We start from the raw sequence: 25,453 nt of genomic DNA, 5'->3' as shown, positions 1-25,453 counted from the left end.
AAAAGAAAAAAATTATATCTGAAGAGTAATGGAAGGGGTGCCCAGCAGATCGCCAGGGCAGGCCCAGCTGAGTACAACTGAGGGAGGAGAGGTTTAGTGCCGTAAGCTGGGTACAGATCAGCGACAGAGAACCCTCATCGCCCCACAGACACCCCCTGCACCGCAACCTACCCACCCTTCCCTTCACCACAGCGCAGAAGCTGCTAACATACCAGCGCACTCAGCCACCTTAGACATTCAAATTGGCGGGAGCACGGCAGCCACTACGGGTCGCGGCTTGGGCCAAACTTCCTCCAAACGCGCGAGCGCACACGCGTTGCTAAGACACAGCCTTGTTCTTCTTCCCTCCCAGCATGCACTGCGGTCCCTCGCTCCTCCGCCTGCCCCCGCCCGCTGTTACATCCGGGCACCTGACGGGTAGAGGGAGGGTGGGGCGCGTTGCTTCGGTTTGTGCGCGCCGCTGTTGAGGTGACTGCGTCGCTGTGAGGGGGCCGGTGAGGAGAGCGGCAACTTGGGCGTTCGGTCATGGCGGTAAGCGGTGATTTTTGGGGGGAGCCGAAGCGTGGAGTGCGGCACGCAGGGAGGGAGGAGTGCGGCGTGGGAAGGAGCGGGTCTGGAGCTCTGTGCGCGGAGAGACAAAATGGCGCCCGCCGCTCCTTCGCTCGCCGCCGCCATGATGGGCCTCGGGAAGGGGGTGGACGCGCTTCGTCCAGTACTTTTCTTCCCGCTTCCAGAAGTTTCTGCTTCGTCTTCACGAGTTTGGGGAAAGCTGCGGAGGCCTTGTGGCTTCGGGTTTGTCGTTTCTTAGTCTGGGAGAGGAGCGCTGCGGCTGTGGCAGAGGGCTTTGCTCCAGAGAATCGTGGGGCTCAGGCTCTGGGGGCGGGGGTGGGGGAGCGGTCCGGCCTTCCTCGCTTCTGGGTCATGCAACTTTCCTTATTACATTGCTCCACGTCTCGTGTTTTAGCGTCTTCTTGCGTTTATTGTTGTCTCCTTGCCCCCTTTTTATGGTTAACTTCTTTGTGAAACTTCTCTGCTGTAGTTGTCTGCTTAGAATCTACTAATGAGGTAGTTTCGTATGTAGGCAGTGTGGCTTTGCTCCCATTTCACGTTTTTGTGGCCTGGTGTAAGGGTGTTTGCCCCATCGCTGGATTGAATCAGTGAGAGTATCTCAAAAACCAACACGATTTCTTTTTTTCTGAAGCTGTGTATTTGTCTTAGAAATGCAGGGAAAATGTAAGTGCTAGCATGATAAAGCCCTTTCTAGTTAACTTTTAAGTAGTTTTCTTTTGCATCAAATCTGGAATTTTTTGTTATTATCCTGAAAATCTGACCAATAGTGAAATAGAACAACAACAACAAAAAACTGCTGGAGAAAGCTCACCCTTTTTCTCCCCTGGAAAAAGATACCTTTTCTGTTTATGTAATCGCCTAACATGGCTTTTTTTTTTCCTGTTAAAAAGTCTTGAAGAATAACTATGACCTTCTTGCTTTGCACCTAAATTACAAGTACCTTTAGGTTTGTTCAAGTACTGGGTGAGGCGCTGATGCACTGAAGTACTGTGGCTGTTCTACCAGTTCTTGAGGAACTGAGAGTAGTCTCGTTGAAGTCTGTCAGCTTTTGTTGTTGTTGTTCTATTTTTCTAGAGCTGAAAGGGCACAAGAGCATTAATAAGCAGCAGTGTGTACAGAAAGTAAGAGCAATAATCTACAGAAATGTGGCAGCTGGAGAATACTTTTAAACACTCGATTAAGATAGACTGTTAGCTGGTATTTTCCTTATCTTTCTCAAGTAACATCAAATGTCATTTCATGGAAATCTCAGAATTCCTTTAAAACTTAAAGTAGCAGAGTTTTTTGAAAACCTTAGATGAAAAAGGGAAGGGATTGAGTAGGAAGGGAAGAAGAGAGCCTGGAGGGTAATTGACCTATAAACAACATTGTTTAGAAGAAAATTAAAAAATAGTGATCATATTTAATTCTATTGTAAGTCCTAAAAATCTGATGGGGGAAAAAAGTAAGGAGTGGTTTAATGGAGCGGGAGAGGAAAATGTTTACTATATATTAGTCCTTAATGAAGTTTTGAAAAATAGTCTGTACGTAATTATCTAGTTCAATACCAATCTGTACAACTATGGCCTAACTGATAATGAGATGGCAACTCATGGAGTTGACTCCATAGGGGAAAATAAAGTCATCAGAGGAAGTAATAAAGAAATAATTTTCTTGTTTTTAAATCGTAAAGTTTTGATTCTTAAGCATTCTGTTCTTGTGTGTAGGGTAGTGATACCGAACGAGATGGAGTAGTCCCAGAAAAGTCCTCTCCAGAAGGGGAGAAGAAAAAGGAACAATCAGATGCTTCCAGTTCTCCGAGAACATCGAAGCATCACTATTCGAGATCGCGTTCACGGTCAAGGGAAAGAAGGCGGAAGTCAGGTATGGGCTTCAAATAAGCAAAGCTGCTTAGTACTGTTCTGGTGGGTTTTTGTTGTTTTTGTTTTGTTATTTTGCTTTCGTACAGTTAATTACTGTATGCTTATGGAATTCAAAATCTCTTTAAGTACGTTTTGAAAAACAAAACATTAACTGTTCTATTAACTTTATGAAATTGAAAGAAAAAGCTGTTAATTTTGATGTTTGCATCTTATCCACATTATGTTGAAAGTTTAAATAACGAAGTCTTGAGGAAGAAGGTCTTATTAGTATTCAGAAGATAATGGTGAGATGGCTAATAATAAAGTGGTTCCAGGAAACAAATCCAGAAAACCATTCTACTGTCTTTGTTTTAATTATGTTTGGTTAGACAAAAATGGGATTAACAGGCCAAAAAAGTAGAATGTGACTGAAGTATAACGTGGATTTATTATTGTTGGAGCTTAAATGCAAAGAAAGTGTAATAATTAGAATTCAGTTTCTGCAGTAGATGTTTAAATAGTACTGTTGGTGTTGTAAGTCTCTTCTTTTGGCTTGGTGTGGTGGAATATCTGAAAGGAACTTGAGAGATTGTAGTGAGTTGATGGTTTCTTTAACGTTGTAAATGACAAAAATATCTTCTTCTCCAGATGCTGAAGGAAGAAAACACAGAAGCCGGAGCAGAAGCAAAGAGGTAATTAACACTTTGTAGTGATTAGGTAAATGTACAGTACATGTATGAAGTATCTTGTAGTAATGCACATATGTAAACCTATATAAGTGACTTTTATGGTAAGTACAATAAATTGGAAACTTTAAGTTTAAAATGGATATGGAGATCCTTTCATAGTGAAGCATGATTGCAGCCATCATGTTGACAAGGTAATAGTTTCATAGCAAATCGCTTTCAGAAACTAGTAACTTAAATTCTTTTCTTTTTTTTTCTTTTTTTTTTTTTTTTTTTGGTGGAAACAGCCAGTTGAAAGAGTTCGTATGGAGAAATAGAATGGTGTTCTTGATAACTTTCACAGAGCTTCCATTAACCAAAAGCCGTGGGTGGCTTTGTTCCTGTCTAGTGTTCTGGACTTTGAATAATATATACCAGTTTACTTAAGAATATTAAAAGCAATTATCCACCTGACTGAGGTCTGTTTATTGCGTCCTTTAACTGTAAGGACTGTCAGCCTGACAAACAAGCTGGTCAGCTGGAAGCATGGCAGTAGCAGCAAAAATTTCAGAAGGCTGTCTCTTTCTTTTTGAAAAGAAAAATATATATGTACAATTATATATATATATAGGGATGCAGTAATGCTTTGGAAGTAACTGGGTTACACACCAAAGGAGAGATGAAATGAATGAACCAGGACCATCAGAATAGAAAGGAAGCTGAAGCCTTGTGGGGCAATAGCAGGCTGGGTCAGACGAGGGACTTCAAACTTTAACCTGGGTCAGGAACTTCTCCTTCCCCGATTCCAATGGAAGCTCTGTTTTGTTTTTTTTTTAAAAAAATAAAAATTAAAAAAGAAGGAAAAATAATCTAGGAGAGTTTTTGTGAAAATGAATATATTGTTTAGCTCACATGATAACATTTCTATAATAAATCATACTCAGCGTGCTAATGCGCGAAGAGACTGAACTGAAGACGCTGCAGACTCAGATAGCAAAATTATAAGCCTACTTCATGATAAGGTAACTATTAGTCATTCAAACTCATATTTCCCTTAAAAGTATCTTAAATCCGTTATGGGATATAATGGTGTTTATTACTAAGTGTGTGCCTGGAAGACTGGTTTAAAAAAAATCATCGAGAAAACCAAACTTATTTTAATGTTCTGAAAAAAATGTCCTTGTTTGAAATTGTCCAGTGTTTTTAGCATTCTGTTAGATCTAATCTTAAACAGTTTATTTAACGCTTTCTAAATTACACTGAGGATATTAACTGTGTCCCATGGTAGATTTGTTTTCATTATTTGCAAGATGAAGCTGGTTGTGTGTAGACTAATTACTGAATATTAGCAGTTCTTTTCAGTGTATGTAACAGAGCAGCTACTTAGATGAATAGATACTTTAAAAAGTAAGATACAAGTAATATCCTACACTATTCACATGTTTTTCTGTAGCACGTAGTTCCTCAGGGAGTAAAATACTCTAGAAGCAGGAAAAGGTATCTTAACATAGCACATCTGGATGTGAATTATAGTTGAATTGAGAATTGGAAATACGTTAATAAGGAATTGATCTGTGTGGGTATGAACTAGTTACAGCATCTTCTCCAAACTACTGAAAGATTTTACAGGTATTTAATGTAGAGCAGATCTAGATGAGCAAGAAAATGGAAAAGAATCAAGCTTTAGTCTAAAATGTATACAATCTCATAAAAGTGTGACTTTTAAATGTAAGACTCAAGTGGGCTATGCTAGAAAGCGCTGAAAATAAACTGGATATATGAAGAAAAGGTGTTGATGTCATGACTTAGTCTTTAAGGAAAACACTGGCAAAAATCAGGCCTGACCTTGCTAAGTATTCTTGGCATTGCAGCTATAAAAAGAAATCTTTTTTTTTTTCTTTTTTTTTTTTTTGAGACACTGCGGGAAGAAATTGCAGTATGGTGAAGAGCATATCCTTAAGTTAAATCTACTATGGGAGGTCTTGGAGTGATACATATTAGACTTAAATACTGTAAATAGGATGTCAACTGTGCAACTTATTGCTTTGCTTTTTACAAACTGTTGGAAGTTGCTGACTGAAGAGAGTTTTGTTCTAAAAAAACAATCTGTCTATAGAGGAATGTTTTAGTTGCAAAAGCAGTATACTATATGTCTGCAGCTATCTGTATGGATGCTAATAATTCTTTGTATGTGGTAGATTTAGACAAATAATTACAGATGTGATTGTGCATCTATATATATATTTGTAAATTGTCAGATACTTAAAGATAGGAAAGAGTATGCATAAATGAAAACCATGATCTTGTTGTTTTTATTATAATGTGGTGAACTCTCATGGAAGTGCTGTAAAGATACCTTGATGGATGCTTTTGAAAATCCTTTAGTGGGGAGGAGGGAAGAGGGGGACAAATGATAGTGTACATTTGCAACATTGGGTAGGTGGTGGCATTAGGTAATATAGCCATCACTCATGATTGAGTCGCACTCCTAAGGTTACTAATGTTGCATCACAGCTTATCATTTTTTATCTTCTGATACCCATACTAACTCTCTTTGTTGCACTATTTTCCTGAAAGAACCAACTTCTTCTTAAAACAGGCAAGAAGACATGAATCCAAAGAGAAGTCCTCCAAGAAGCACAAATCTGAAGACCACAACGACAAAGAACATTCTTCTGACAAGGGAAGAGAGAGCTTAAACTCATCCGAAAATGGTGAGGATAGACATAAACGCAAAGAGAGAAAGTCATCAAGAGGGAGGAGTCATTCAAGGTCCAGGTCTCGCGAAAGGTCAGTTTTATATCATCAATCTTTGTTGTTTTTTTTTTAAATACATTCACAAAAACAGTTGAAAAGTTCGGGTGAGCAATGTTGCTGACCTAATTTAACTCTAAAGCATCACTTTATATTGTATATTGTATTTTTGCATGGACAGTGTTTTTGCTGCTAGTTGTTTTTTTTCCATATTGATTCTGAGCAAAGTTACTGAGTGTACCTGAGGTTTTTTATAGGTCGTGCCTCAATGTTAACTCAGGTCTATAACTTAGTAACAGAGTTTGGAAAACCTGTAAGATAGAATATATTAAATGTTCCCTATTGGCATTGGTGGGAAAGACACTAAAAACTTAGCTATCATTGCTTTTTGCCTCCTAATTCAGTTGTTTACCCAGAGACAATGCTGTCTATGCTTCCTTGCACAGTAGGCCGCCCAGCACGCACTCAAGGTCATAGAGATGTCTGGGACAAGCTGTGTTGCCAGAACAACTTTTCAGTCAGTTCTGCTCATACTGGGGTGATCTGTAACAAACGTGACAGCATGGGACAGGCTGTAGCTGATAATGTACTGAGGGACTTTGTGTGACTCATGAGCTGAAATCTGGGCATCTCTTCTCTAAGGTACTAGAATACCATGGGGAGGAGGGAAGTTATCTTGCATTGAATTTTAGGCTTTAACAGCAGATTATTTTGGCCATATGTTTGTTTCTAGATACACACTTTAATGAACAAACAGAATGGCTGTATCCATGAGTATGATTTTTACTTAAACTCTTCACAAATCACTTGTGGCTGATGGTAGTGTGCAGTAGTGTGTGGAACTCCTAGTTCCAAGCTGTTCCAGGCGTGGACTTGTAAATGTTTACAATCCCTTCTACCTTACCTGATGTGTTCTGGTCTGTGACAAGCCTGGACGCGAGTCCTTAGGAGAAATGTGAATTAAAACAGGAGGAATTTTGGACCTGTGTTTCAGACGTCATCGCAGCAGAAGTCGTGATAGGAAAAAATCCCGATCTCGCAGCAGAGAGAGAAAGCGCCGTGTGAGATCTCGTTCTAGATCAAGATCTAGGCACAGACACAGAAGCAGAAGTAGAAGCAGAACTAGGAGCAGAAGCAGGTAAGTGTGAACTTCCACACATGCTTGGTGGCAATGGGTTGAATGCTCTGTGGAGTATAAAATAATGCTGGGGTTCAGTGTAGCTGTGTTTACTTTTTCTCAGCTGTATTAACATGGGGTGAAGCACAGGGCAGTGTGTATTTGGTTACGGAAACAGGTATATTAAACAGCTTATGTGTCTCAGATTTTCATAGCATGTTTTCATGTTAACAATTAAAGATGCTTAATTAGTTATTTAGAGGTATAATTTAGGGGGAAAACATCATTTTGAGTAGTATAAATACAGCAGTTAAAGTTCTTTTAGTTTCTTATATCACAGCTGACTTTACTATCTTAAATAGAAATGATATTTAAATAGGAAAAAAATAAAATAAAATGCAGTTAATACTTTCATATGTTTTGTATGAGAGTAGTGTGGTTGGCAGAATACTACTTCAAAAATTCTATTTTAATTATCACTTTTCCTGTGTGTTTATGCGTTATGAAAGTTTAACTGAGAGCGACTAGCTGGTGGAGCAAATGATCGGTGTATTTGCTAATCCTGACCAGCTCAACAAATTTAATTTAGAAAAGTGTGGATCTTTCCTGTAGAACTAGTGTAGGGAGTGTAGTATGTGTAGAACTGAGAGTCAGATGGACTAATTTGATCTATGTACTATTGTGTTAGTGATTACAAACTATTTTTGTTAAATTCATCATGAGATTACTTGTCATCTACATTTTTATTTTTTTTCTCACTCTTTTGGATGCTTTCATTTCTTCCTTGAGCTTAAGTTCTAGAAGCACTGGTTGAACCCAGCTGAGTAGATTCTTACTAGTTTGTTTGGCGTTTATATGCTGTAGTTGAAGTTTTCTTCCCTGCATAGGGATTAATGTTTTTCAGAAGGTGATTCATTGTTTTGTTGTAGAGTTTGCAGTCTATTTGCATGTGCCACCTCTGCGTTCCTAATGCTCTGAAGGATTTTCTTAAGTTAAAGTATGACTTAATGATATTATGCGAGGACAGGGTTTTTCTGTTGGTCTAAAATTAAAAAAGTATCTTGGATGCAAATTGGTGCCCTTTCAAAGCTCCCAAGAATGTGTTGCCAGTGTTCCAGTTTAATTAGTAACATTCTTACCAGTATATTTCAAATTGCATTTAAATTAAAGACATTAGGTATGACCACTCAGTATTACAGTGGACCAGTGGAGACTTAAGAATGTAATGCTACAACAACACTTGAGAAACTGTTAAGAAGACTTATCTTTTGGAGGAACATATTGAATTACATGGTTTGTGTCAGATTTTATTTTGCCATGCACTTTCTACCAAACTTTCAGCTGGGGTGAGTAGACTGGTATACACACATTATTTATGCTTACTGGTATCTGAGCTACCTTCAGCATGATTTGTAAGGCTTCAGTTTCCTGTTATTTCTGGTTATTACATTATGTACATTTGATGTTTTGAAATGTCACTTTAAACTCTTTATTTAATGGCTCAGTGAAAATTTCACTTCTCAGAATTATTTTGTTTCACTTCTGCAGTAGAATTCAAATTAACCTGAGAAAGAACAACAGTTAGAGGAAGTAGTAAGGGATAATTGTAGCATAGGAGCTTCTTCAACTGGAACTGTACATTAATGGCTAGCAGGAATGTACTGAAGTACTGCTTTGTTGGACAGGTATTAGGGAGGGAAAATAAGCAAGGTATGATTCCTGAACAGTAGCCAATACCACTACATCAAGCTCTGGGCTCAGGTGAAGTCTTAGGAGCAGTAGTTATAGGTCAAGGAAAGCTCTTCACAAGCCAGATAAACATGATGTAGAAATGCAGCTTGCAGAAACACAACCGTGAAATGAATTCCCTATTTGTGAAATGCAGTATTTCCTGTGTTGCAGTTTGTGACAGTGGCATTTCTGAATAGTAGTTTGACCTTACCTTGGAGGTTCTTTGTGCAACTTCAAGCTTGCATTTTCAAGTCATCTGTCTTTGGTAGTGTTTAAAGTAATCTTTTTGTTCTCTGAGCTCTTAGACCCTTCCAGTAGTTACTTTGTTGCATTGATTGAATAAAAGATAGAAAACGTGACAACATCTGCTTGTTTCAAATGAAAGTACTTAAATAGAAAAGCTCAAATATTTATTTCCTTGATGTTTACCAGTGCAGTAAAGCATCAGACCAAAGACAAGACCAAACTACAATAGTCCTCGGCAAAAATGAAGGTATCTTTGAAACATGCATTACATCTTATCTCAGGAATGCAGATCTGTCACTTCCCAGTGCCTGAATCTGCATCTTGTCGTCTTCTATTCAAAGATAAGTCTCACTTCTTTTGTATTCTACCAGATTTGTCATGTAAACAAGGATCTCTCTTGTGACTTCAGACTGCATTTCATGTTTGTGGATGCCGCACAAGTTGCAAACAGAAGAAATGGAATAGGTGAATGCCATTTAAAGTGGCTTTACTCAAGTTAGTCACTATCACAGATGTTCATAACTTTAAAGTATAAAATGGCAGAGACATCTTTTGTGCATTTTAACTTAGTGTTGATGGCAAATCTGGCAGTTCTCTTGTAATTTCAACTTTGCATCCAGAATTGGTGACTTCTATTGTTCAGAGCATCGGTCAGAGGCTTAAAGACAAAACTTTATCTCTAGTGATGTTGTTCCTTAATGATCTTAGCAGGGAAAAAAGAAAACAATCATAACTGCTAAATGCTACTTCTGTGTATTTTAAGTGGCTGTTGCTTAAAAGAAACTACAAGCGTATGTCAAAAGAGCAACTTTTACTTTAGAGAAGGTTTTTAAATGATAGATGTGATAAATACGTTGGTGTTTTGTTTAAACATATTTTTAAGCAGATCATTTGTCAGCCTTCGGTTAAGCCTTGCATTGTAGTCCTCTGCACGGTAGCGTCCTTCTCCAGAACTTATAAGAAAAAACGATTCTCTTGTCTAGTTTGATATCTTCACTCAAACAGCTCAGAGAACATCTAGTGGCAAATATACAGAAAGGAGAAGAATAGCAATTCCCCTGAGTATTATTGGAGTTCTTGACTCAGGGCTATTCACCTCTACCATAGTTATAATGCTGTTGTATCTTTTGTTTCAAAGTCTTCTTGTGCCTTGATCTATTTTAGATTTCTTGCAGTTGACATGCAAAAAGTTATGTGATATTTTTGTTGCCAGGAGTTAGAATAAAAATCTCTTATACCAAGCGAAAGGGTAAATAAATACCTGGAATTACATATTGTTAGAGCTTGCAGTTGAAAAAACTGTTTTAACTTTGTCTTGTTACTGTGCAAGTGTGACCATTACACTATTGTAATATAATCTCTGGGACAGCTGTTCTTGAAAACTCTCCAAGTTTGAGTGCTTTATTAAATGTAGATTCACTGTTTTAGCAACTGTTTTAAATTTGGTTGCAGAGAGCGGAAGAAAAGAATTGAAAAGCCCCGCAGATTCAGCAGGAGTCATAGCCGGAGTCCAAGTCCTCCACCTTTTCGAGGTCGAAACACAGCTATGGATGCACAGGAAGCATTAGCCAGAAGGTCAGGAATTGTTACTATTTTAGTGGTATGTGATATGAATAATTTGTTCCTCTTTGGTTTTGCATGTCTAAATACTTTCCTTCTTGTGTTTTTCGTAGGTTGGAAAGAGCAAAGAAATTGCAAGAACAGAGAGAGAAAGAAATGGTTGAAAAACAGAAGCAACAAGAAATGGCTGCAGGTAATCTATGTATATTAATTTCTGAAGAATAACGTTTGTGGAAGATAATGCAGGCTCGTGTGTTGAGTGTTTGAAGTAATCATAGAATCAATAGGGTTGGAAAAGGCCTCCAAGATCACTGAATCTGTCTGTCCGCCTACCACCTGTATTTCGCCACTAAACCGTATCCCTCAGTGCCACATCTGAAAATTGCTTGAAAGTCTCCAGGAACAGCAATGTGCAGTGTTACAGTCCTGTCCAGTTGATGTACAGGTTGTCAGGTTGTTCATTTGATCCGTGTGTAAGAAATGCAAGTAGAACTAGGAAATGGAAGGGCGGAAAGGTATCACACACAAACAATCCAACTAAAATGTTGTCTGTTAGGCTGGCTCTAATGGTCATTGGACCTTCCCCATATGCATTATTAAGCAAGAGTTTGAAAGCTGTTACTCACACAAGGGTATTTAAAAGCATGAGTTATGATACTTCTGGCTTACTAAAATGTGTTGGAGACTTGTTTCTTAATTTATGAATATCATAATATATTTTGTTTTCATTGTTTTCGACTTACTGCTATGAATGGGAGTGGGTTTTTTGGGGAAGAAAAAGTGACTGAACTTAACAAGCAATTTACCATTGCTTTCTTTAGCAGCTGCAGCCACTGGAGGTTCTGTTATTAACGTTGCTGCTCTTCTGGCATCGGGAACACAAGTAACTCCTCAGATAGCAATGGCAGCTCAAATGGCAGCACTACAAGCAAAAGCTCTAGCAGAGACTGGAATAGCTGTACCTAGCTATTATAACCCAGCAGCAGTGAATCCAATGAAATTTGCTGAGCAAGAGAAAAAACGGAAGATGCTTTGGCAAGGCAAAAAAGAAGGGGTAATGTCTGTTTTACTTTCATAAAACTTGTTTGAAAACATCTTACGTGTTTGGACTGCCTACATGAAAAAGCCTAGATGTTCAGTGACAAATGCTAGTTATGTAAGCCCTAGAATTATGCCTGACTGTATAAATTTTAGGAAGTATAATTGGATCCTTTTGTTGATTTTTGTTAACAAAACTTGCCACTAAATATCAGATGTGGATGGTCTCTTCATTGAGAAGTGCTGGTAACATTATAAAGTCATACATATTTTTCCATAATTTTAGGCATGTTTTCTGATATAATAGTACAGTCTACTCAAGTAAAGTAAAGAATATACGTCATTTTGAAACCTGTGCTTAAGCACACTTTCATCACAAAAAGTTTCTGTGGAGATGCTGCAAGAATGCCACTGGAAATATTTTGCCTCTGGCTTTGCTACAGCCATACAACAGTCTGATTCTTAACACAGCTTTTCTTTGCTTACTACTATGTTGTGATATTAACAGAAATATGTGTAAAAAGGTGATAAATCTTTTTTTTTTTTTTTTTTTTTTTTTTTTTTTTTTTGTAACTTGCACAGGATAAATCGCAGTCTGCAGAAATATGGGAAAAATTAAATTTTGGAAACAAGGACCAAAATGTCAAATTCAGAAAACTGATGGGCATTAAGGTAAAGAGTTCTGAATGTGTAGTTAAACTTATTATATTGGATTTGGTTTTTAATTTTAAAGGGTGCCTAAATCAGTGAGGATAGGTTGACTGGTTACTGTATGATCTAATTAAAAACAAATTATTTCTCATTAAAGATCACATAAGTTACTAAATTAAATTCAGAGTCTAGAATTTCATGATATTTCTTGCATCTGTTATGCTCTGTGACAACAGTCCTAACTGTAACCAATATTTGTCATCTAATGAATGTTCGTATGTGATAGCTCTGTATAGATAATTAAATGGAGGTGTTAATTTGAATGAATTCAAAAGAGGAATTTGAAGGCTTCTGAGCATTTCTTGGCAGTGAGAGCAAAAGCTATACTGGCCTTATTACAGCAGCAAAAGCAGGTGCCTTTTGTTTTGAAAGGCTCTTAAGAATTCAGAATTATAAGGAGTTTAGGGTAGCTGTAGCATATGAAAATACCACTTCTTGTGAAGCTATTGCTTTACTTTCTTCTGTTTTCCAGAGTGAGGATGAAGCTGGCTGTAGTTCAGTTGATGAAGAGAGCTACAAAACGCTGAAACAACAGGAAGAGGTTTTCAGAAATCTAGATGCACAGTATGAAATGGCAAGATCACAGACGCATACACAGAGAGGAATGGGATTGGGGTTTACATCTTCAATGCGAGGAATGGATGCGGTTTGAGTACAAACAACTTTAAAGTTTGGGACTTTGGAAGGTTCTTGTTCAAATGTTGGGTCCTTGTTCACCAAAAAGCTAGCATTCTAGCTTGCATGGGTGTTGCATTGACTTTAATTTATTGATAAATACAATTTTTTTTGTAAATATCAGATCAGTGATACTGGTGTTAGTGTTGTAATCAGGTTATACCCACTTCCATTAAACTTGACAGAACTATAGAAGGACAGTATTTTTTAGTTAAAGTTCTACTTTTCAAACCAAGCAGCAGATGGATGAACTCATACATGGATATTTGGTGTCCACTGTCTTGTGTACTTTTGTACTTTAACCTTGTACAGTTATTTTCGATTCTTGAAACATGAAAGAAACATTGTGTAGATGTTATTTAGCAGTCTGGGCCACTAGGCACATAATCCAGCGCAAAAACCTGGTTAATAATAAAGAAGTTTTTTCTCTAAGGTCTTACTTTATGTTAATCAAGTTGTCTTTAGGGCAGAACTCAGGAAACTCAGTAAGGAAGTCAGAAGCATTTGTTTTGCTTTGCCTATTTGGAAGGACAGTTTTGTTAAAATAAGGAATTTGCTGAAGAGTACTGAATTCATTCCTCCCTTTGTGAGTTGGGCTTACTTTTTTTTTTCCCCACTATTCAGAATTCCTGAAGTACTGGCAAGCGTTAGGTTTCTTTTTTATGGAATGTATTTAAAAAAAACCTAAACCCTAAGGTGCTTTTATGTTATATAAACGTGTGCTGGAAGGATACCTTAGCCTGGGGACGGTTTGGATGCAGTCTTAGTGCGGGCGATCTATTGAAAGCAGTGGCGCGGTGCTGCGCCCTGCTGGTGCTGCTGTTCTGCTCTCCAGAAAAAGAAAAAAGGCGGGAAGGCAGCTGGCACCGCAGGTGGTTTCTGCAGGCTGCGCCTCCCGCGTCGGCGGAGCTCGTCCTCCGCTCCACTACAGCTCCCAGCAGGCACAGCCCGGCGCGGCCGTGGCGCCCTGGCCGCAGTGCATGCTGGGGTCCCGCGGTTCTCAATAGGGCGCGCGGCGCCCTTCGCCCCTCGGCGGCCTTCCGGCGCTCCCCGCGCCCCGCCCTTCCTGCTGCGGCTTAAGATGGCGGCCGAGGTGGATTTCGGGGATCGCGAGCTCTTCGAGCAGCTCGAGGGGGAGGACGGGCCGCCGCCGCCTCGCCTCAGTGCGGGCGAGGAAGAGGAGGACCGCGAGGAAGCTTTCTCAGATCTGCAGGAGAGGCTGCGGGGCTGCGAGGAGACGGTGCGGCGGCTGCGGGAGGAGAATATCCTGACGGGATTGGCGGGGCCTGCGGCGGGCGGGGACGGGGGGCTGCCAGCCGCCGCCGGATCCCTTCCGGGCCAGGCTCCGCGCCCTGCGTTGCTCCCGCGCAGCCCTTGATGCCGGGCGCGGGGCCGTGAGGGGCCGCTGCCCGCAGTTCTCCTCGCGTTCAGCCCCGGGCGCTGCTCCCGCCGCTTGGGGGACGGTTTTCTTTCACTGTAGCCTCAGTGTGCCCTTCTCTTGGCTACGGGGCAGTTGAGTTCTTGGGTGCTGGAACAGGTTAAAACGCCTAGTGTTGCACTTCTTTCTGCTTTCGTGAAGAAAAGGAATCCGTTTTTAACAGAAAAAAATTTAAACTGCCGAATGGTTCCTTGAGGAGCTGTTGGGATGAACACCAGGAGCTTGACGTCTGAGATGTCCTCTTTACAGTTAGTTATCTATATACAACCATCTCACCGCTCACCCTTTCGTGATGTATTTTGGTCTTTTAACTACAAAAAGACGTAATTCAGGCAATGTTCTGTGCACTTTTTGTTAGGTGTTTTCTTATTTAGCCCTGCAATTGATTAAGGTGCTGTTGTGCCTTCTGAAGAAAGCAGTGTTCCTTAACTAGAAGGTAACATCAAGAACTTAAAAGAAAGCTGAATATTCTGACTCGCCCCAGGTATGTTACTGCTGGTTTACGGTGCTACTGTCCAACACCATTCTCATAAAGTTTGTTAGACTTCATTGTCAAGAACTGTGTTGGTGTTACTCTATGTATGTATGTGTATACATATATATTCATGTTCATTTGTTTGTGATTCCTTGAAGGAAAGACCGCTTTACTTTTTGTAAAGTTTGGCAGCAAGTGCAAGTACGTTACAATAGTTACATAAGTAAGAGAACTATTTTGTTGTTCTCCAGGTAGTGTCTAGTCATTTGATGGCACTGTGAGATCTTAAAAGATCTTAATGCTGTTTACTGCATTTTATTATACGCTCTTAGGAGAAAACTTCCGTATTCTGTTTTGTGTTCTTCGTACAATGAACCACAAAATACTTTGCTCAGAGGAGAAGGGTTTTTGTTTAAGGTAATAGGAACTTCCTAAAATAATGGAACTTGTATTGGCCAAACATTCCTCTCTGGAATGCAGGCTCTTTGCTGTGACAACTGAATAGGGAGTATTTACAATAAAACTGATGTAATAAGCATTTATATATTCTGTTCTTGCAGTGGAATTTCAGTGGACAACTCAAAAATTGACGGGCCTCTGTTGCAGATTTTATTTATGAACAATGTAATTTCTAAGTAAGTACTTCAGCTTTTCAATAAAAAAATCCCGATAGGAGGCCAGGCATTGGTTTTTGTTTGGATATGTTTGCCCAAAGAATATATGTCGTATTTAGTAACATACACTTGTTAGTACGTGGAGGAGAAAGGGTGGGAATTAGCAAAAGACAAGAGCTCTCCTGTGTTCAGTAGCAGTGTCGGTATTTATTGTAAAATGAAGTGTGAATCCTTGGAACTCCTGAATAAACGTTGCTGGAGTGTTGTTGGTAAATATAGTGTGTTAACTGCTCCCTCCTTCTCAGCTCAGAGTTGTCTGCCCTTTGTGTTAATCCTGAAGTAGTAAATGGTAGATGCTTCAAAAGATATTTGTGTGTATTCAGTCTCGCTCTTTTCTTCACCTGTTTATGCTTTACTCTGTTGCAGGCAGTATCATCAAGAAATCGAAGATTTTGTTTTTAATTTAGTTCACAAATACGAAGAGCAACAGAGAGATGAACAAGAAAAAATGCACTTCAGTCTTAAGCCTCAGGTACTTTAAGGATTGTAGTGGTAATACTGAAATTTTACATTGTTAAGTAGCTAAATTCTAGATTTTTTTTCTACAACTGCAAATTAGGTAGCTATCAAATAAGTGTTATAAAACTGCTTATTCTGGGGGGGAAAAAAGAGGATCATAACAATGAAAAGAGAGAAATGATGTAAGTGATAATTTGGACTGTGGAAATCATTATTATTATCATAAATGTCTCTATTTAACTAATGTGTCAGGAAAAAGTAGAAGTTGCACTCCATATTTTGTGCCTTTTATGTACTTTGGTAATTCTGGAGCTCTTCTTTATACTGTCTGCTATTTTTAATCATGGACTTGTGTTTTTACTTTTCATCTCAGCCCTCCAGTGTTCTTTTAGAAGAGGACTGTAAAACAGCAAGCTCGAATTCTGTTAAAAAAACTAAGGAAGCTTTTAGTGTAAGTTTTTGACTATATGCTCTTGAATGGTAGGTCTGACTCTTCATTCTACATACTTAATACACACTAGCTTTAAAATAAAATCTCGTTAAATTTCTTGTATCGATGTAATAGCAGTAAAGTTCAGCTTGTTTTGGCCACTTTAGTAGAAAAAAAAAAGTGCTGATTGGTACAGGCATGGGTATGGGTGTGTGTATTATTTGTAAATGTATACAGAGTGGGTGAAAAACCTGGAAGAATTCCAAGTGGTGTAAATTTCTAGAAATGCTACCGATAATCTGACCTAAATGCTGACACCTTTCTGACAATTTTCTGACTTTTTTTCTACAGGTTGTAGGAAGTGTTCTGTATTTTACCAATTTTTGTCTTGATAAACTGGGACAGCCTATATTAAATGAGAATCCACAGCTGACAGAAGGATGGGAAATACCTAAGTATCCTGTTTGCTAAAACAAGGGTCTTTATCTGGTTACCAAATCCAAAGAGTGCCAGTTTGGTAAATTGAGCTCAGATTCATTTCAGAAGACTGTACGTCACTATTAAAACCCTACCAGTTATTAAAGATGAAAAGTTTTAATGGGAAACTGGTGGATTTTGTTCTCAAAAGGTACAAGTGTTTGGGTGTGATTGGCTGACTGATTTTAAGAAGAGTGAATGCTGTGCTCCTGTAAATATATCTTGTGAATGCAGGGCTTTCCTGGGCCAGTCTGCAGTTAGGTTCATTCCAGATACAAGCAAGTTGTTTCCCTCTGTGAAATCTGTAATATGGGAGAAGAAAAGGGCTCAGCAGACTCAAATACTCTCTAAGATAATTTTTGCCAAATTTGGGATCTGGGAGAAAATCTTTTAATAAAATTCAATTATGTGATGTTCTTACCCTGCATCCATTCTAAAGTTGTTTCCATTATAATGTACTAAAGCCAGTACTTAGAAAGTGGCATTGAGGGAAACATTTGAGAAAATATTTTTTAATATGGGAGTCCTTGGTGACAAAAAGAAATTGAGCAAGATACTTCTTATTTTTTTTCCCCTTCAAATAATCCCATCTCCCCAGTTTCCATACATTACTTTGGCGACAGAGTCGAGAGGAAAAACAGTTTCACAGTTCATTTCTGCACTTTCTAGTTAACAGACTTGTCATAACAGTAACTCCCTAGTGTTAGAAAATGACTTGTGTCTGAAAAGAAATTGTAAATCAAAAAGCCAGCTAATCTGGCTTTTCTTGTGGCTGCCATTGAACTGTGTATGCACTGTGCTGTAATTTTACATTTGGAAGCTGCCTGTTGTAATGTATCAAGTCAGTCCTCTCCAAATGATATTTGTAGAATCTCCCAACCTCCAGATAAAGAACCTGGATGCCTAACAGGAGAATTTATCCTAAAATGTAAAGTTAACCCTGGCTAAGCTTTTGTGTTTGTCAGCTTTGCCAGAGCAGAGGTATTACTGTTCAAAATTACCTCATCTTTAGAGCTCCTGTAGACACTGAGCCTAAAATAGCACTTAATAGTTAAGTGGTGTATGAAATACCATGGTTCTAAATGGCTGAAGTACCAATCAGTGTGTCAAACCAGTATCTGACATCTGCTTTTCTTTTTAAAAGCAACTGTTAGACTCTGGAAACTACTGTGCTTCTGAACTTTACCTCTTAAGTCTCTTCCATGCTGATTCACCTGTGGCCCTCTTCTCTTCTCATACTTTGCTAGACAAGTAGGCAGAACAGCTAATAATTTGCAGTCAAAAAGCAAACACAAGTACTATGATACGACCTGTCTACATTTAGTGGAGATGTGAGTTACAGTTTTGAAACTCTACCAAAAAGTATTAAGATTGATATAAAATATGTCAGAATTAGTAATATGAAACTTCTGCCTATGAGCTTCGGTTTTAGCAAGTGCTTGTAAGGAACAAAATAGCTTATTGGATAGAAATTGGGTAGTAGAAAACAATACAAGCCCCTCTTAGCAAATATAGTGGACGTAGTTTTATAGTTTATAATTCTGAAGTGCAGGCTTCATATTAAGCACCATCTGTATCAATGTATCTTCAATCCAGAAAAGTCAATATTTTATGCAAAGCCCTAGTAGGTTTTCATTGATATTTTAAACAAGATTGAAATTTTGCTTCATCCAGTAGCAGTTCCTTATTGAAATCTAAAGATATCAGCAAGTTTTCAGCCAGATTCTCTCCCTAGATGGACAAGAAATACAAGTAAAACCAAAAAGGTTTGTATTACTCTTAAATATAAAGTTTTGAGCTGCAAAGTTCAGATGTGTACTGTGATTATTCCCATATATACTAAACCCTTGAGTGTACTTGAGCACTGAGTTGAAGTAAACCAGCCTCTGCAGTCAGTGGATCTCTGTGGTTTGCTGAATTTGTTTAGGAAGGGCCTATATTCAATGTGCAAAAGCTTTCTGACGTTTGTGCCCTGTTCTTCTGTGGCTTCTTTTTACTGATTGCTTTGTCATCCTTGCATTGGTGTACTGCCGTCATTCTTACTGTTTTCTGGAGCAATTTCCATATGGCTTACTTTATTATTAAGACAGGTGATTTAAGAGTTGATGGTATAGCTTTTATGGCAGGTAAGAAGTAAAGTTAAATGAGTTTACACGTGAAAATCTGTGTGGTTTTCATAGCATCTGAAATCATTGATTTCATTGTAATGAATACCTTCTCAGCTTTCATCAGGAATTACAGAATGAAGGGAAATAATGAATTAAACTATGTTTTGATTAGAAATGTTGCCATCTGAAGGGAAAGCCAGATTGAAGGGTCATTCTCATTGTACGGAGTGGTGATAAAATACTTGAATCACTGCAAATGTTTGTATTTAAATAACAGACAGAGGAGGAGCAAAACATGTGCTTTGTTTTATCTAATTAGAGAATTCAACAGGTTGGATTTAGAGTGGGGTGGGCAGATGTCATCTTGGACACTTATTCTTGTGTCACCCTTTTGTCTCTGCATGTTTCCCATCCTAATTTGATAAATCTTCAGAAGACAGTGTCTAAAGACTTGTTAGAGATGGGGACATTCCCTCCTATAACCTTGAAAATGTGTGCCACGATGGGAATTTACAGGGAGAATTAAATTTGAAGGCAGTTGCAGTTCAGCATACAGTCTGTGTAACTTCTTCAAGCTCTGGGCCAGGACTTTCCGAAGTAGTAGTCATGCTGCTCCTCCTGCTTATTTCTACAATGCTGTTTCTTGGTATTGTGAGATCTGTCAGAGCTTTGATGATACAAGCATCAAAAGAGAAATAAATACCGTACTATAGTATACAGCTGAGGGATCTATATCTGTATTCTGTATTTAAAGTCTTGTGTTAACATCCTTTCTTTTCTCCCTCAGGACATGGCATCAGCTTTAGTGTGTAGGTTTTGTTTTGTTCATAAAGTACCAATAAATGCAATGTTTGCATATTGAAGCAGAAGCAGAAATCCTTCAGAGAATTCTGTCTGTAACACGGCACAAAGAGAAGCTTTTTCACCATTAGGACAGTAAAATACTGCATCATGTTGCCCAGGGAAGTCACACAGCCTTCTTCCTTAGAGATTTTCAAGACTTTACTGCATAAAGCCTTGAACAGCCTGGTCTGATCTTATAGCTGACCTAGCTTTGAGTAGGGAGCTGCATTGTAGACATCCTAAGGTCCAACCTGAATTATTCTGTTAGTATTTTATTTCCTCTTATGCAGAATCTTATTCCCTCTTATGTCTGTTATACAGGTTATAAAATATTATATGAATTTCTTCCTGGAAGTACTGCTTTTCTGCTGTAACTTCAGGGGTTTTGTTTTGTTTTGTTTTCCTCTCCACATGCTGTCATGTGTTTTTTTAATTTGTTATTATCCTGTGTCTGTTTTTCTCAGTTTTTTTTATCCTATGTAAGAACATGATATAAAATTCTCTTGCTTACTTTTGAAGATTAATATTAATAGTCAACTTAAGAAAGGCAGGAGTCAGCAGACAGTGCTTATGTGTTTTTCTAAGTCTAGTAAAATCTTAGGTTTAAAATAATCAGGTGCATTTAATGTTGCAAAGTGATTTTCAGCTTTAATATATATATTTTTTCCTGTATTTTTAAGCAGGCCAAAATCGCACTGTTTCAATTGTGGCTCTGAAGACCATCAAATAAAGGACTGTCCAAAGGTAAGCTCTACATTAGTATTTAAGAGGCTGTGCCTCCCTTCAAGAAATGTTTCATTGGATCTACACCATTTAAAAAATAAAAATAAAAAATAGATGCAGTGGTCAGGATGTGCAGTTGTTCTTCTCTTCTAATTAAGTCATACTGCTCATACATGTACATTCTAACTCCAAATCAGAATGTAAATCATTTTCATAGCTTAGCATTTTGAGTGTCTCCTTTGTTCAAACTGAAGAATGTCCTTAGATATGTCTCCTGTTTCTGCTAGATAAGATGCAAATACTCTTTGTTTTTTCAGTATGTAGTGTTCATTACAGTTGTAGTTATGCCTCTGCCATGTGAAATAAGCTTGCTTGCAGGGAATACCAGTTTTACATTTGGTGAAGACGTGCACGAACTGTAAATTGTCCAAACTTAAACTTCCCAATTGTATTATCTTCAAGCCACGAAATGCAGCTCGTATAAGTGAGAAGAGAAAGGAGTTTATGGAAGCTTGTGGTGAAGCAAGCAATCAGAATTTTCAGCAGCGCTATCATGCAGAGGAAGTAGAAGAGAGGTTTGGAAAATTTAAACCAGGAGTAATTAGGTATCTCTTTTCCTTTCATTAGCTGTTGCAATGTTTTTCTGGAATGACTTTTCTGCCTTTGAAATGCCAGTTGTTGCTGTCCAAAATCTTATAAGTCCATCTGCTACTCTTAATTATGGGTGTATTCTGCTTGAATTTGTTTGCCAATTTTTAATAAATTGTGCATTTTTCAAACCACATCTCACTGCCTTTCCCCATGACCCTTTCCTTAACGTAGGGAGAACTGTTTCATGCTGTTGCTTTTCAGATGCCTTTCACAGGGAGAACTGCAAATACATTAAGTTCCTAATAAACTAAAATGCATGCAGGAATCTGAGAATATTGAGCTTGGAGTGTCCCTTGCTGTCTTCTCTCTATTCCAAAAATTTTTTTAAAAATTGTAATATGATGGTATCAGTCTTTACAGAAATCATCAGTAAATTTTCTGTTTTGTTAAGTTCCACCCTTCCTGTCCTGGTAGCTACAGTTAAGGCCACGAGCAAGAAGTAAAAAGCCATGGAGTGAGTTGTTCTAAGAGTAGAATTCCCATAGAATGTCTAACCATATGTACATTTGTGTGGAGAAATGTGTTACAGATTTTCTTTAGTATCAGAGTTGTTTTTGCCCCAAACTTGTTATTTCTGGAATTGACCAGCAACATGGTTTGAGCTAAATTATTTTAGCTTGCTCATTTAAAATGTAACAGCGTGTTAGTAACTTCCTTTAAAAAAAAAAAAACAAACTCAGTTATGGACTTCTTGTTTTCTCAACTCAGTGGGGAACTTCAGGATGCGCTTGGTGTCACAGCTAAGAGTCTTCCTCCATTTATATATCGCATGCGTCAGCTTGGTTATCCTCCAGGTTGGCTCAAAGAGGCTGAAATGGAGCACTCAGGACTTGCTCTTTATGATGGTAAAGGTGTGTGTGTTAGATCTATCAACTTACATTCCAAAAACCAAAACTGTGTACGTGATCCTGTGGATTTATTCAGTAGCGTTAATTAGCATTGGTAATAATTATGTTTTTTATTTATAGGTGATAATGAAACAGAAGATGAAGGATATCTTCAACCAAAACATGTCACTTACGATGTCTCTAAGTTGATTAACTATCCAGGCTTTAATATCTCCACTCCGAGTGGGATCCCAGATGTAAGTGGCTGTCTGCTTTCTGAGCAGCCTATTAATGCTTATTGCTGTTAGCCAAGTTTAATGCTCTGCATCATCCATCTGGCAGTTTTCTTTCAACAGCTATTTAAGTGCTTGCTTTGGAGGTGGGGGCTGCTCAGGTGACATCTGATATATTCTGGGCAGGGTTTGGCAGTGCTTCTGTGGTGTTTATTTCCATTATAAGACCAACAGCAGTCTGGGTTAATTGAGTTTCCTTTAAAGACAAAATGTTATGTAGGAGTTTGCCTGTTCCTTTTGCCTGTTTACATTTTCTGCATGTTCTTGTGATGCTTTTTTATTATTACGAGTACTATCAGGTAATAACAATAATAATGAATTACCAAGTAATAATAATAACACTACACTCCATTAGTTCTTTGTATTCACAGGTTGCAGTACTTTTGGTTTGCCTTCCTAAGTTCCTACCTGAGATCTATTTACCTCTGATAAATAAGGTTTCTGATGAGAGGATGAATTCATCTTGCTTGTTAATCCCTTAGCATTTCTCTTTAGTTCTACTGTCGTATTATTAAGCCAAACACACACAATGTTCAGCCTTTTGTCTCTCTTTTTGTTATTGTAGGAATGGCAGATATTTGGTTCCATCCCCATGCAGCCGTCTCAACAGAAGGATGTTTTTGCTCACTACCTGTCTAATTTTCATGCGGTGAATATATCCCAGTTTTACTCTCAAAAAAGAGAAGTTGTCATGTAGTTAGTGGAGACAATAATTTCTTGTTTGTCTTCATTCAGACCATCTCATTGACACCACCAGTTGTGAAATCCTGGTGCTTTTATTAGTTTTACAGTAACAGTTAACTCTGTAGTGATTTATTCTTTTTCAGTCCAGTGAACCAGTAAGGTAGTCTGTAACTTGGCATACCTGTTCTAACAGAAGAGTTTCATGTTTAGAAAAAAAGATCTAAGGTATAAGGATATAAGGTATAAACTTTTCAACCTAAAACCGATCTTGTTTCCAGTAATCTTAACACAGTGACTTGAGAAAACACTGTTGTGTATGATTCTCGGTTCTTCTCTGACTCTCACCTAGTATTGTCCACTGTAGAATATTTCCATTAAAGAGGGGAAGACAGATGTTCTGCACTCAGTCTCCACTGTTTAATAATGCTCCTTTGCCACTTCAGCGTAACCAAACTACAGGTCTGTTCAGTTACATTAAATGCCTCAAACTTAAGTTTACAAACTCAGTCACTGAATAACTATAATTACAAAACTGTTTTACATGTGTTCTTAAAGCTGGAAATGTTACATTAAATAATCTAATTCTAACTTCCTTTGTTTTCCTGGTTGACTTTCTTTCAGCCAAGTTCAAAATCTAGCAATAAAAGGACTGCACCGCAGCCAAGCTCTCACCATTCAAAACGACCTAAAGACGACTTGGAGGTAGCAGTAGCTGACATGGACCTAGATTCTGGTATAGTTATTCTGCTATTCATTTTTTTTTCCCTAGTTTCAATTTTTATTTCCAAAATAACTTCTCTGGATTGAAATGTTACTGTAGACAAAGAGAAACCAGTGCTTTAGTATTCGCTACGGTAATGCTTAAGGTAAGCAAGAAGTTTCAGATGTGCTCAAAGCAACTGGAATCCTGGTTACCCATTCCAATCTCTTCACTTCAGATGTATCTTAAAGAAAATTCTGTTATAAAGACCTCCAAATCCTAAAATACTTGGATTAAATACTTCAGGATGTTACAAACTCACAACTTTAAAAATGAGTCAAACTAACAGGGGGTCTGGTGTTGTTTTAATGTTAGAATAGATGGAGAAGCTTTTATCTTTGCTTTTGGGTTTCTTATAAGAGAGGGTACCTTAGTGTGTCTAAGTCTGGAAGAAAAGTCTGTTCAGTACATTCAAGAGATTTATTTGTTTCATAGTTTTTTTGTGAAATGGCCAGGAGAGTTAAAATCCCCAAACAGGTAATTTCAGTGGATGTTGAAACTTTCAGAAAGCTCGTTCTAGCTCAGCTGAAAACTGGGTATGAGGATGCATATGTCTGATAGTTCATATCCTAAAGCATTGGCATTGAATGTTGTCCTAGTCAGACTTCAGATTCTAATAGAAGCCTGTTATCTGTTTCTAGATGTGGAAGTGTCACAAAGATCTCAAACAACTAACAGTTTTCAGTTCCAACCTCCACTGCCACCTGGACCTCCAGTGATTTCAACTCCTCCTCCTTTACCACAAGGCACACCTCCACTTACTCCACGAAGTCTTACGCCAACTCAACCTTCAACACCCACCCATCCTCCTCTTCCTAACACTGTTCCATCATTAAATTCTTCCAGTGATGTTTCTCAGCCAAAAATAGTGGACTCAACCATGGATGAGGATACTCTGACCTTGGAAGAACTAGAGGAACAGCAGCGATTAATTTGGGCAGCATTAGAGCAAGCAGAAAGCACAAACAGTGACTCTGATATCCCTGTTGATACACCTTTAACTGGAAATTCTGTTACATCATCACCATCCAGGAACGAAGTAGATCTTGTTGCAGAAGTAAGATCATCTGATAAGATGGTAACATTGGAAACTAAGTTTTCCAATATCAGTGAACAGGTACCAGAAAATGAACATCCTGTAACTAGTCCTAATCCAGATAATAGTTCACTTAATTTAAAGGAAGATCCTGGTAATTCAGATTCCGAAGACCTGCTGGGTAACACCGTGCCTGCTCCCAATCACAAGGTTAACGATGGAGAAAGTACGGTTGATAATAAAGTGGTGACAAGCACTGAGTCATCTGCAAAGAGCTCAAATCCTGTTCCTGATATGAGCAAGTTTGCTGTAGGTATAGCACCTTTTGAATTTGAAAATATGACTGAGTCAACGGGCACTTACCTTCGAATAAGAAGTGTGCTGAAGAATTCCCCAAGAAACCAGCAAAAGAAAAAGACTTGACTTTTAACTGGTCTTCCTTTGTTTCTTTATGTTCAAATTCCTGCACCCTTCTCTCTCCTTCAGTTTTACAAACTCATATAACCTTCCTCATCCTTTTGTAGGAAGGAGAAAATCTCTAAAGATTACAGCTCTGCCCCTGTTCTTCCTCAAAACTGAAGTCAATGCAGGGCTTCCACCTTGACCAGAACCAATCCAGCCAGAAAAATACAGAGTTCCCAAATTGCATTCTTCCACTAAGGAATAA

At 38.4% G+C, this 25,453-nt stretch overlaps 2 protein-coding genes across 2 annotated transcripts; both read left to right on the top strand.

The window, feature by feature from the left end:
- Window positions 1-640: 640 nt before the first annotated feature.
- Window positions 641-12,885, top strand: RSRC2 (arginine and serine rich coiled-coil 2; the record flags this gene model as incomplete). Its single annotated transcript, XM_079543661.1, has 10 exons — window positions 641-757; window positions 2,277-2,433; window positions 3,060-3,103; window positions 5,676-5,866; window positions 6,825-6,968; window positions 10,377-10,499; window positions 10,598-10,677; window positions 11,306-11,538; window positions 12,105-12,194; window positions 12,706-12,885. The coding sequence occupies 10 exons, from the start codon at window positions 641-643 to the stop codon at window positions 12,883-12,885; spliced, it is 1,359 nt and encodes a 452-aa protein (XP_079399787.1).
- A 1,104-nt stretch (window positions 12,886-13,989) lies between these two features.
- ZCCHC8 (zinc finger CCHC-type containing 8) lies at window positions 13,990-25,209 on the top strand (the record flags this gene model as incomplete). Its single annotated transcript, XM_079543901.1, has 14 exons — window positions 13,990-14,170; window positions 14,788-14,830; window positions 15,382-15,456; window positions 15,862-15,967; window positions 16,328-16,405; window positions 16,736-16,839; window positions 18,562-18,627; window positions 20,496-20,556; window positions 20,998-21,140; window positions 21,895-22,037; window positions 22,155-22,270; window positions 22,872-22,955; window positions 23,612-23,723; window positions 24,392-25,209. The coding sequence occupies 14 exons, from the start codon at window positions 13,990-13,992 to the stop codon at window positions 25,207-25,209; spliced, it is 2,130 nt and encodes a 709-aa protein (XP_079400027.1).
- Window positions 25,210-25,453: the final 244 nt, after the last annotated feature.

The sequence above is a fragment of the Tetrao urogallus genome, assembly GCF_951394365.1.
Source record: "Tetrao urogallus genome assembly, chromosome: 17".
In the NCBI taxonomy this organism is placed as follows: domain Eukaryota; kingdom Metazoa; phylum Chordata; class Aves; order Galliformes; family Phasianidae; genus Tetrao; species Tetrao urogallus.
This window is presented reverse-complemented; position numbering and strand designations above follow the sequence as displayed.